At 32.8% G+C, this 13245-nt stretch overlaps 1 protein-coding gene across 3 annotated transcripts in view; it reads left to right on the forward strand.

Annotated features, from left to right (window-relative positions):
- Positions 1-13245, forward strand: part of LOC143231710 (charged multivesicular body protein 1a-like) — a 52252-nt gene that overhangs the window by 38167 nt on the left and 840 nt on the right. For all 3 annotated transcript variants that reach the window (XM_076466316.1, XM_076466317.1, XM_076466318.1), the window contains exons 6-8: positions 550-618; positions 8807-8866; positions 12538-12725. In XM_076466316.1, coding sequence (XP_076322431.1) covers positions 550-618; positions 8807-8866; positions 12538-12725 — 317 coding nt within the window. The remainder of the gene's footprint in view (positions 1-549; positions 619-8806; positions 8867-12537; positions 12726-13245) is intronic.

Below are 13245 nucleotides of genomic sequence, written 5' to 3' on the forward strand. Positions count from 1 at the left end.
ATGTCTGCTAGAAAAACAGTTTTATTACATGAATATTATTTCTGTATCTTCTGTTAATTAAACCTGTGTATTCTATTGTCTGTATTGTAGGATGATTTAAAGGATGCTTGAGGTTCATTGTTTGTGCAGTGATTTTTAAGTTTTGCATTCTAACATTCTGTGATAGTCTACGTAACACTTCACATGCAGTAACAAAGACTGTCTTTTTCAGTAACTTTCAACAGTTGGATTTACATTGGTGAACTTTTATACATTAATATATGAACATTATTTCTATAATATCTTTCTATTAACTCTGTGTGTTTGTTTTTTAAAGAATGGTACATGCAGTAATTTGTAATATATATATCACTTTATCCACTCCTTCTTGGTGGGACAGCAGTAAGTTTACGGATTTACATAACAGAATTTGACTCCCTGTAATGGACCCAGTAGGTAGTCCAATACAGTTTTGCTGTAAGACTAACAAATGTGTGTACTTAATTAGTTTCTGTTGTTGGCACAAATATTTGAGAAACTATTCATACAAATCTTTTTTTTATTAATTAGGTGACAAAAAACATGGGCAGTGTAGTGAAAGCACTAGACAAGGCTATAAACTCAATGGATTTACAAAAGGTAAAAAAATATTTTTGCATCTTAATTGTACAAAGTTAACACTTTTAACTGTAAAAGAACTACATGACTATGTTTAGTGATATGACTGCAATCCAGTAAAGAAATGAAGGTTACAAGTTTAGAACAAGTTTGCAGTGTTTTTAGTGATAATAAAAAAGCAAAATTAGAAAGTAAAATTACTGGTTACAGTTTAGATTCCTGGTGAAGTAACCTAACAGAATATGTAGATATAGATGTATTTTGATATTTTACAATAAAGTGACCAGGTATATATGTGTAACAATACTTATTGTATGCCATTGTTTTTATTATCTGATAATGAAGCAGCCTATTGGAATGTGTACTGTGTAGTTGTATATCTTGTATATTTGTGTATTAATGATGAAGTAACAGTTGAGAAGTGTGTACTGTGTAGTTGTACATCTTGTGTGTTTGTGTCTTAATGATGAAGTAGCAGTTGAGAAGTGTGTACTGTGTAGTTGTACATCTTGTGTGTTTGTGTCTTAATGACGAAGTAGTAGTTGAGAAGTGTGTACTGGGTAGTTGTACATCTTCTATGTTTGTGTCTTAATGATGAAGTAGCAGTTGACAAGTGTGTACTGGGTAGTTGTACATCTTCTATGTTTGTGTCTTAGTGATGAAGTAACAGTTGAGAAGTGTGTACTGTGTAGTTGTACATGTTGTATGTTTGTCTTAATGATGAAGTAACAGTTGAGAAGTGTGTACTGTGTAGTTGTATATCTTGTATGTTTGTGTCTTAATGATGAAGTAGCAGTTGAGAAGTGTGTACTGTGTAGTTGTACATCTTGTATGTTTGTGTCTTAATGATGAAGTAGCAGTTGAGAAGTGTGTACTGTGTAGTTGTACATCTTGTATGTTTGTGTCTTTATGATGAAGTAGTAGTTGAGAAGTGTGTACCGTGTAGTTGTACATCTTGTATGTTTGTGTCTTAGTGATGAAGTAACAGTTGAGAAGTGTGTACTGTGTTGTTGTACATCTTGTATGTTTGTCTTAATGATGAAGTAACAGTTGAGAAGTGTGTACTGTGTAGTTGTATATCTTGTATGTTTGTGTCTTAATGATGAAGTAGCAGTTGAGAAGTGTACAGTGTAGTTGTACATCCTTGTATGTTTGTGTCTTAATGATGAAGTAGCAGTTGAGAAGTGTGTACTGTGTAGTTGTACATCTTGTATGTTTGTGTCTTAATGATGAAGTAACAGTTGAGAAGTGTGTACTGTGTAGTTGTATATCTTGTATGTTTGTGTCTTAATGATGAAGTAGCAGTTGAGAAGTGTGTACTGTGTAGTTGTACATCTTGTATGTTTGTGTCTTAATGATGAAGTAACAGTTGAGAAGTGTGTACCGTGTAGTTGTATATCTTGTATGTTTGTGTCTTAATGATGAAGTAGCAGTTGAGAAGTGTGTACTGTGTAGTTGTACATCTTGTATGTTTGTGTCTTTATGATGAAGTAGTAGTTGAGAAGTGTGTACTGTGTAGTTGTATATCTTGTATGTTTGTGTTTTAATGATGAAGTAAGAGTTGAGAAGTGTGTACCGTGTAGTTGTATATCTTGTATGTTTGTGTGTTAATGGTGAAGTAGCAGTTGAGAAGTGTGTACTGTGTAGTTGTACATCTTGTATGTTTGTCTTAATGATGAAGTAGCAGTTGAGAAGTGTGTACCGGTATAGTTGTATATCTTGTATGTTTGTGTGTTAATGGTGAAGTAGCAGTTGAGAAGTGTACTGTGTAGTTGTATATCTGCGTATGTTTGTGTTTTAATGATGAAGTAGTAGTTGAGAAGTGCAAACGCGGTAGTTGTACATCTTGTATGTTTGTCTTAATGATGAAGTAGCAGTTGAGAAGTGTGTACCGTGTAGTTGTATATCTTGTATGTTTGTGTGTTAATGGTGAAGTAGCAGTTGAGAAGTGTGTACTGTGTAGTTGTACATCTTGTATGTTTGTGTCTTAATGATGAAGTAACAGTTGAGAAGTGTGTACTGTGTAGTTGTACATCTTGTATGTTTGTGTCTTAATGATGAAGTAACAGTTGAGAAGTGTGTACTGTGTAGATGTATATCTTGTATGTTTGTCTTAATGATGAAGTAGCAGTTGAGAAGTGTGTACTGTGTAGATGTATATCTTGTATGTTTGTGTTTTAATGATGAAGTAACAGTTGAGAAGTGTGTACTGTGTAGTTTTGTACATCCTTGTATGTTTGTGTCTTAATGATGAAGCAACAGTTGAGAAGTGTGCAAAAATGTAGTTGTATATCTTGTATGTTTGTGTCTTAATGATGAAGCAGCAGTTGAGAAGTGTACTGTGTAGATGTATATCTTGTATGTTTGTCTTAATGATGAAGCAGCAGTTCAGAAGTGTACTGTGTAGATGTATATCTTGTATGTTTGTGTTTTAATGATGAAGTAACAGTTGAGAAGTGCACTGTGTAGTTGTACATCTTGTATGTTTCAGGTCTTAATGATGAAGTAACAGTTGAGAAGTGTGTACTGTGTAGTTGTATATCTTGTATGTTTGTGTCTTAATGATGAAGTAGCAGTTGAGAAGTGTGTACTGTGTAGATGTATATCTTGTATGTTTGTCTTAATGATGAAGTAACAGTTGAGAAGTGTGTACTGTGTAGTTGTACATCTTGTATGTTTGTGTCTTAATGATGAAGTAACAGTTGAGAAGTGTGTACCGTGTAGTTGTATATCTTGTATGTTTGTGTCTTAATGATGAAGTAGCAGTTGAGAAGTGTGTACTGTGTAGATGTATATCTTGTATGTTTGTCTTAATGATGAAGTAGCAGTTCAGAAGTGTGTACTGTGTAGATGTATATCTTGTATGTTTGTGTTTTAATGATGAAGTAACAGTTGAGAAGTGTGTACTGTGTAGTTGTACATCTTGTATGTTTGTGTCTTAATGATGAAGTAACAGTTGAGAAGTGTGTACTGTGTAGTTGTATATCTTGTATGTTTGTGTCTTAATGATGAAGTAGCAGTTGAGAAGTGTGTACTGTGTAGTTGTATATCTTGTATGTTTGTGTCTTAATGATGAAGTAGCAGTTGAGAAGTGTGTACTGTGTAGTTGTATATCTTGTATGTTTGTGTCTTAATGATGAAGTAACAGTTGAGAAGTGTGTACCGTGTAGTTGTATATCTTGTATGTTTGTGTTTTAATGATGAAGTAACAGTTGAGAAGTGTGTACTGTGTAGTTGTACATCTTGTATGTTTGTGTTTTAATGATGAAGTAACAGTTGAGAAGTGTGTACCGTGTAGTTGTATGTCTTCTATGTTTGTGTCTTAATGATGAAGTAACTGTTGAGAAGTGTGTACTGTGTAGTTGTATATCTTGTATGTTTGTGTTTTAATGATGAAGTAACAGTTGAGAAGTGTGTACTGTGTAGTTGTATATCTTGTATGTTTGTGTCTTAATGATGAAGTAGCAGTTGAGAAGTGTGTACTGTGTAGTTGTACATCTTGTATGTTTGTGTCTTAATGATGAAGTAGCAGTTGAGAAGTGTGTACTGTGTATAATTTTATTTTTTATATCAGTGTTTCAACATCTGATGAAGTAGCTATTCAGCAGTGTTACTGTATAATTTTATTTTTTATGTCAGTGTTTCAACATCTGATGAAGTAGCTATTCAGCAGTGTTTACTCTATAATTTTATTTTTTGTCAGTGTTTCAACATCTGATGAAGTAGCTATTCAGCAGTGTGTACTGTATAATTTTATTTTTTATGTCAGTGTTTCAACATCTGATGAAGTAGCTATTCAGCAGTGTTACTGTATAATTTTATTTTTTATGTCAGTGTTTCAACATTTGAAGTAGCTATTCAGCAGTGTGTACTGTATAATTTTACTTCTGTCAAGACATCTTTCTTTTGGTCACATACCTAGCTGTTCTCATCACGTTCTGCACTTTTTGGCAAAATTGTTTCTTGATCTATTATTTTTTCACTCCTACATATCAATTTGTTCACATGGTTTAACATTTTCACAGTGGGCTCGGTCACCTTGTAATTATTTTATATGTGTTATAGTTTTCATTGTGTAATGTTTAATACGGCAAGTGAATCATTGCAAACACTACAAGATTTGTTTTTGGTAAACTGTTAATGTTACGTAGTGTTTGTGTTGTGTATGTTTTTCTTTTTGAATGTTGATCATCCAATATGCAAAGTAATTTTCATTTTAAGTTAAAAAATACTTTTATGAATCAAGTTTTATATATGCATTTTGAAGTAACAACAAATCATACATTATTATATCAGTAACACAAAATCCCACTCTAATTTATCAAACTTAATAACTATAAACTGTATTTGGGTATAAATAAAGATTTTCCAAGCTCACTACTGTCTTACCTTAGTGTTTAGAGTAAAACATGAGATTAAAAAAAGACTTCTCATGCAAGTATTTTGCAGAGGCTGAAAAAACCACTGAAGAAATATTCTAAGCTTTTGATTGGTTGTCCACACATTGAAGTAGGTGTACATAAACAAGTATTTTCACAAAAATGTAAGAGATGGGTGGAGCTACCTTGGATGATTCAATAAATGTATTAATATGTCAGAAAATAGAAAAAATAGGAGGTTCTTAGATTCTAGCTTTTCAGTGGCAGTAATTTAAGTATTTGTTTTTTTAAAAAACTATAGACTTTGTACTTGGACATTACAAACATCTGATTGAACCCATGCTGCATTCAGCATACCATGTGGCACATAAAAATTCATATTTAGGTGGATTTTTTTTAATATTTACTTTCAAGTTAAGAAATTACTAATATATTTTACTAAAATTTAAATTGATGTCAAACTTACTGACATACTCATAAAATTGTAGTTCAATAAAATTTTTAATGTGAGTTATGAAAGAGGTGACATGACCTTTAACCCATGACCATAGGTAGACCAGTGTCAGTAAGTGTAACTGATTTGTTATGTGATCAACCTTCAACAATAGATGTGCCACAAACACACGACCCCCTCACAAACACATGACCCCCTCACAAACACACGACCCCCTCACAAACACACGACCCCCTCACAAACACATGACCCCCTCTCTGCCTAATTATCACTTCTTGTTTGGCAGTGCTTGTGTTAATACATTTTATTTTGGGTTCTCTTAAACTTTTCAGTTTTATTCTAATGTTTATTTCTACTCTTCCTTCTTACTTTATAACTATTTGTACCTCAATTTGTTATTCTATTGTTTACTTTTCTATCAGTTACAGAACTTAATCATTTTCCCACATGTTTCTTCCTCTCTCAACTCAGTCGTGTTTGGCTTCCATTTGTATTATGAATTCTGATGTGCAAGTTATCATATTGGAGGTTGTACCTTTTGCCAACACACTTACTCAGACTGCAGTAGAAGGGGGGGGGGAGAACTCTTCATTGGAATCATCAATAGTTATTTGGAATGAGATTGATTGTTATTTAACCGTATTGTGATGAGATACAGGTCAAAGGCCATATCATCATGTGTGTTGTCTAGCATTCAAAACTTTATACAGCTACTATTTTATGTGTGTTTTCTTATAGCAAAGCCACATCGAGCTATCTGCTGAGCCCACCGAGGGGAATCGAACCCCTGATTTTAGCGTTGTAAATCCGAAGACATACCGCTGTACTAGTGGGGGCACTATTTTATGAACTATGTCAGTAAGTTTGGTATCAAACTGCAGATTATAATTCAAATGTTTATATTATACATTATTCAGTTTCTTAATTTAAAAGTACATATTTAAGAAACATACCTAAACATCAATTTTTGTATGTTACATGGTACGACTGTGGGGGTGTTATAAGGTGATGGTCAATCCCACTATTTATTGGTAAGAGTAACCCAAGAGTTGGTGGTGGGTGGTGATGATTAGCTGCCTTCCCTCTAGTCTCACATTGCTAAATTAGGGATGGCTAGTGCAGATAGCCCTTGTGTAGCTTTGCACAAAATTCAAAAACAAAACAAATACATGGTATGTTAAATGCAGTACTGATTCCAACTAGATGTTTATGAAGTCAAAATATGAAATCTGTAGTTTTATATGAATTAGGAACTTAAAGTACTGATATTTAAAACTAGAAACTTCCTATATTTTCAACATGATGAGATATCACTGTTGTACTGAATCAAATACAGTGGTATCTCACTCACCTCCTTTAATTTTTGAAAACAGTTCATCATATACTCTTAACACTATATGTGTGAATAACCAGTCAAAAACTTAATACTATATGTGTGAATAACCAGTCAAAAACTTAATACTATATGTGTGAATAACCAATCAAAAACTTAATACTATGTGTGAATAACCAATCAAAAACTTAATACTATATGTGTGAATAACCAATCAAAAACTTAATACTATGTGTGAATAACCAATCAAAAACTTAACACTATATGTGTGAATAACCACTCAAAAACTTAATACTATGTGTGTGAATAACCAATCAGAAACTTAACACTATATGTGTGAATAACCAATCAAAAACTTAACACTATATGTGTGAATAACCAATCACAAACTCGGAATGTCTTACAGCTGGTTTTCCATTTTCAGATGTAAAGACATCATTTCTTTTTTTTTGTGACAAATCTTTGCTCCTGTAGGTTGAGTTTATATCCTATTTGAATTTTTTTTTCTTCACCCATGTACAGCTCTGTTACTAAACTTGGTAAATTATGATGGATATTTGAAGTATAAATATGGTAAGTTTTTGGCTACTTTATTGTATATATAAAGCCTAAGTATTTTGTTTCTCATCCTCTACATGGATGTCATCCCCTGCTGGATGAATTTTGGATTAAGAGCTCTGTGGTGTGTTTACGTATATGCAATTCACCCTTTCACCTGAGATCCTTTATCCTGTTCCCACATAGAAGTCAGTTTCTAGTGGTTGAATATTTGATTTAGAGCTGAACCAATCACCATAGATCCTCACATTTGTTTAAGGGGTGCCTCGCTCTCTTCACCTTGGATGCATAGCTTTGTGGGTCTTGATGTCTTTATGCCAGTGATGTAACTGTGCCTTAGGTGGTCTGATCTGTTTGGTTTGTGTGAGATATGTTTATCTGACAACTTGGTCCTTGTCCTACCTACCCCCCCCCTGTCCTAACCCCTTGTGCATGGATGCCATTTCCTGGAGGTAAAGTTTTGGATGTAGTTGATTTGCTGTCAGTTTTGCTCTAGCATTCAGCATCCCTCATTCTATCCACATTTTTATTATCAGGGACATTACAATATGTTGTGGTTATGATCAACGTCCAACTATATTTCCTTCCACTGAGATGTGCTTCTCAGAGTTGTCTGCTAGATCTGTTGTATTACTATTTCCACATCCTCAAACTAAGGTAGAAACTCACACTGAATAGGTGTGCTAGTGAGTGGAAGTAAAGTATCTTGTCAGAAGCTATGGTTTTCCTACATTGAAAATATATTTCCATCAGGTACTTGCTTTTGCTCACACTTCCCACTGTCCAATGGTGCTTCGGTTTCTTTCTAAACTTGAAGTAATAGGTATGTAGAATAGTATAGAGAGACTCACATGAATCGTGTAGAGGGACACATCCATTGGTGGAGATTCGACGCATGACAATTTGCACAAGTGAATCATTTGAAGCATGTGAATCAAGGGGAACATGACAGTCAAAATGGAGGGTAGCAGTGAATGAAAATAAGTGAGAAGAAGTAAGGACATCAGAAATATATCTTCTAAGAAAAGTATAACTTTTGTCTGTTAGCATTTTAACAGTTGACAAAGTAGCTGTTAGAAAGTGTCTACTGTATAGCTTTACTTTTTCATGTTTATGTTTTTATATATAATGAAATCTTAGCAGAACACAATCTGAACGAGTAGTTGGACTTGTTTTTTTTATTTTAGTGTTTTAGTGTGTAATTATACATTTTTTATTTTAGTGTTTTAGTGTGTAATTATACGTTTTTTATTTTAGTGTTTTAGTGTGTAATTATACGTTTTTTATTTTAGTGTTTTAGTGTGTAATTATACATTTTTTATCTTCAGTGTCTCATGGTGAAGAAGCCAAACTGGTTTTGAAGCTGTCTAACAAAGACTGATCTTTTGTGTTTAATTTATGTACCTCTTTTCTTTGTCTGCTTTAAAAAGAAATTCTAAATTTTGATTACAGCAAGCCTGGTTATAACTATATCTTTTTAAACAGGTTTCAGCTGTGATGGACAAATTTGAAAGTCAGTTTGAAGACTTGGATGTGAGAACATCTGTAAGTATATGTATATTCACAGGTATATGAATTAAGTGACTGATTTATTTTCATCTTGCTATTAAACAATTTTTGGTAGATAAACTGATATCAAATTCAGCCTGAAGTACCATGCTAACTGCTTTAAGTGTTCACAAACAGAGATTAAAACAACTAGATGAAAAAAATATTAATTTTGAAAATATATATGATTGTTTATTATCATTAATAACTTAAAACAGACTTTCAGTTTGAAGGAAACAGTATTGTCTAGTCTTCCTGATTTGAAATTAGCTTCATCTGAATAGTCACCTGACTCCAGCTTGAGTTCCAGTAATTATCACAGTTTTGTCTGTAGAAAAATTACCTTTTGTCAGAAGATGTTGTGAAATACTAAAACATGTTCAGCTTTACATAGATTTTGTGTGAGTAGATTATTTATCAGGTTTACTAGGAATTGTGGGAGTAGACAAAATTTATCTGTCAAGTTTACTAAGAATTTGTTCTTTCTTGTGAGAAGATTTGATGGTGGAGCTAACAAACACTTGTGTATTTATGTCCACATCCTTAAAATGAAGTGAGTTTATAATTCTTACAATTAGTAGAGTGTAAAATTGTAGCTAATAATCCATATTTTAATAATATGTAACTTTTAAGTTCTTACTTTCAGAAAGCAATATTTAAAAAAAAATCCTAAATTTTTCCTAGTGTGACATATGTAATATGTTTTCTCTAGATATTTTTTCCACTAGCAAGTACAAAATTACAATTAAATTATGCACTATAAAATCTTCATTGCTCAGATAAACCATAATTTTTATAGCCTTCAATATGGTTACAGAGCCACCAAATAGAAACCAGATCCCTCTTGGTACACTTGTCATACCAAATAGAAATCAGATCCCTCTTGGTACACTTGTCATACCAAATAGAAACCAGATCCCTCTTGGTACACTTGTCATACCAAATAGAAACCAGATCCCTCTTGGTACACTTTCTTGTCATACCAAATAGAAACCAGATCCCTCTTGGTACACTTGTCATACCAAATAGAAAACCAGATCCCTCTTGGTACACTTACTTGTCATACCAAATAGAAAACCAGATCCCTCTTGGTACACTTACTTGTCATACCAAATAGAAAACCAGATCCCTCTTGGTACACTTACTTGTCATACCAAAAACAAAACCAGATCCCTCTTGGTACACTTACTTGTCATACCAAATAGAAACCAGATCCCTCTTGGTACACTTACTTGTCATACCAAATAGAAAACCAGATCCCTCTTGGTACACTTACTTGTCATACCAAAAACAAAACCAGATCCCTCTTGGTACACTTACTTGTCATACCAAATAGAAACCAGATCCCTCTTGGTACACTTACTTGTCATACCAAAAACAAAACCAGATCCCTCTTGGTACACTTACTTGTCATACCAAATAGAAACCAGATCCCTCTTGGTACACTTACTTGTCATACCAAAAACAAAACGAGATCCCTCTTGGTACACGTACTTGTCATACCAAAAACAAAACCAGATCCCTCTTGGTACACTTACTTGTCACATCATCTCCTTTAGGGCTTCTTAATAGTTCCTCTCACATTTATTTCTCTATGTATAACAACTGATAGAAAGCCAAGGCATTCAACCATCAAAAGATATATTACATTATGTTGATTTCTGAACAGAGAATCAACAGTTTCCTTGTTAGTACGAGTATGTTCTCGTGAGAAAGATGATAATTAACCTGGATGAATTTGTAGTGGCTCTTGTTACATAGTTAGAAAACCATAACAGTTGTGATAGGTAGAGAAAATTGTCTGTTTTTCGCATCTTGTTATTCAGTGTTCTTTAGCGCTTTGTTAATTAACCCTTTTGCGACAGGTCAAAGGTTAAAGGCCATGTCATCACATTTGTTGACTTGCATTCAAAAGTTTATTCAACTACTATTTTATGAAATTGTCAGTAAGTTTGGAATCAAATTGTAAATTATAATTCAAACTCTATGTGTGAGGTGATTTCTTAATTTTAAAAATAAATATTAAAAGAACACACCTAGGTACAGATTTTAATGAGTTATGTTGAATGCAGCACTGTTTAAAATTAGGTGTTTGTGATGTCAAAATAGTAAATTTATAGTTTTGTACAAATTAGGGATACCAAATTAATACCAAAAAGCTAGAATACAAAACAAGAACCACATATCTTTTTATTTTGCTGAGATACGGTTTATGTACTGAATCAAACACAGTGGCCCCATTCATCTCTTTTAATTTTTGAAAACGGTTCCTTAATATACATTTACTTCAATATATGGAATGTAAATAACCAGTCAGTAGATTAGAATGTCTCCCCAGAGTGGTTTTTGTCAACCATTTTAATCTGTGAAAAGTATACCATGTACTTTCTATCCAAGTTTTCAAGGAAGTAGATTGTATCTTTAGCTTGCTCGAAGTTCCATATCTATTCAATTTTAAATACTTCTTAGTTACTAAGTTTAATAAATATAGTGGAATTGTATTGTATCAATATAGTTATTTGTGAATTTTTGGTTATTTAACTATAAAAATACCCCCCACCAAAAAAAAAAAATAAAAAAATCATATCCTCCATATGCAAAATTTTAAAAGGCTTAGCAACCTATGTCTTGCAACAACCAAGCTCAAAGGTCATAGCAAGAAGAGATAATTGCTTTCTTTACATCTTGATTTATTGTTCTATATTTTAAGAAAAATAAGTTTAATAATTTATATATATAATGTATAATAATTGAAATGTGACTGTTTATTAGTAAATATTAGTCCACTAAAACACAGCCAAGACAGGAAGACTAAAGGCCAGTTTTATATTATTTGATATGTAGCATGAATACACATGCACTTTGTCAGTGGAAGTTATGTTAGCTAGGTATGACTGGAAGGTAAGTGTAATAATAAATTAAACACACACACACACACACACACTGTTATAAGACTATACATTTTTATTTTCATGTTATAATATGTGGTCATTCTAGCATGAAAAAAACATAACTTATATTTATTTCTTAATTTATTTTATGATGGTTCCAAGGTTGGTCAAGTGACAGTTCCCAGATGGAGTGTAGAAAATAACCAAATAAAAGGTTGTACTGAAAACAAATGTTTAGGACGTTTTAAAGATTACACAAATAATATTTGAGATTTGTGGGATGAAGAATAGATCATAACACTAAATCAATTTGCACTCAGACTAATAAAGATAAACAACTATAGTTATTGTTGTGAGTTTAAAGATAAACAGTTGTAACTTATGAGTTCACCCTTCACTGATGGTGGTCTTTCATTGTTGGATGTCACATGAAAGAGAAGAAAAATCTGTTATCATAGTTTTTATTGGAATGAAAATATGTTGGCTGTAATTTCTTAAGCACATGTCTTAAATTTAAATTTGTGTTTTGTTTCAAGGGTTCATTGTGTTGGTTATAATCTCTCTTAAATTTAAGTTTCTGTGTTTTGTGTCTAGGGTTCATTGTGTTGGCTATAATCTCTCAAGTACGTTTGTTAGTATCCAGTTTTAGTGTTAGGTAATGCATGCTTTAATGGTTGCATATTAGACAAGAGTAAATTATAATTGGAAGTCTCTAAGCCCCCACTCCCTTCAAAAACATTATCTGAACAAAATGTCTACTGGTATTGATTTTCTTAGGTTCTAGAGGATGCAATGGGAAGTGCTACCACAACGACCACACCACAGCAACAAGTGGATGATTTGATTCAGCAAGTGGCTGAAGAGAATGGACTTGAGATTCTTGATCAGCTCCAGGGAGCCAAATCTGTTCCGTCATCTTCGGTCTCCGAGAGGACTTCTGTACAAGAAGATAACCTTAGCAGAAGGTAAAATACTTCATTCTAGAGTTTGATGTCTTTATTAAATATTTTTGGCAGGATTTTTCAAGTAAGTTCATGAACTACTTGTGCACCTGGGGTGACCAGTGACTCTGGATGTATACTAATCATTGAGTTTCACATACCTATGTGAAAACTTAAAATGCTTAAGTGCCCTATATTTTATTGTGAAATGTAATGACCAATCATATCACAACTGTACAATGTCCAGTTTTGTTTCATAATGTCACACCGTCCTGGAAGGTTCTTTTTTCTTTTCTGATTCTGACTAAGTTTATGAATTTGTAACTTGTAGGTTGCTCATAAATTCTGACTAAAACTTAGTTAACATGAGTGCCATTCTTTACACTAATAAATCTGTTGATCAAACTGTTTTAGATTAAATAATTTTTATGTCATACCAGGTTGGCTTGAACTAACATGATATCTATTAAAGATGTTTCTAAAGATATAATAATTCATAATTTTAGTGTAAACTAAGTCTACCCAATTAGTGAATCTTCAGTTG

The sequence above is a fragment of the Tachypleus tridentatus genome, chromosome 11 (assembly GCF_004210375.1).
Source record: "Tachypleus tridentatus isolate NWPU-2018 chromosome 11, ASM421037v1, whole genome shotgun sequence".
NCBI lineage: Eukaryota > Metazoa > Arthropoda > Merostomata > Xiphosura > Limulidae > Tachypleus > Tachypleus tridentatus.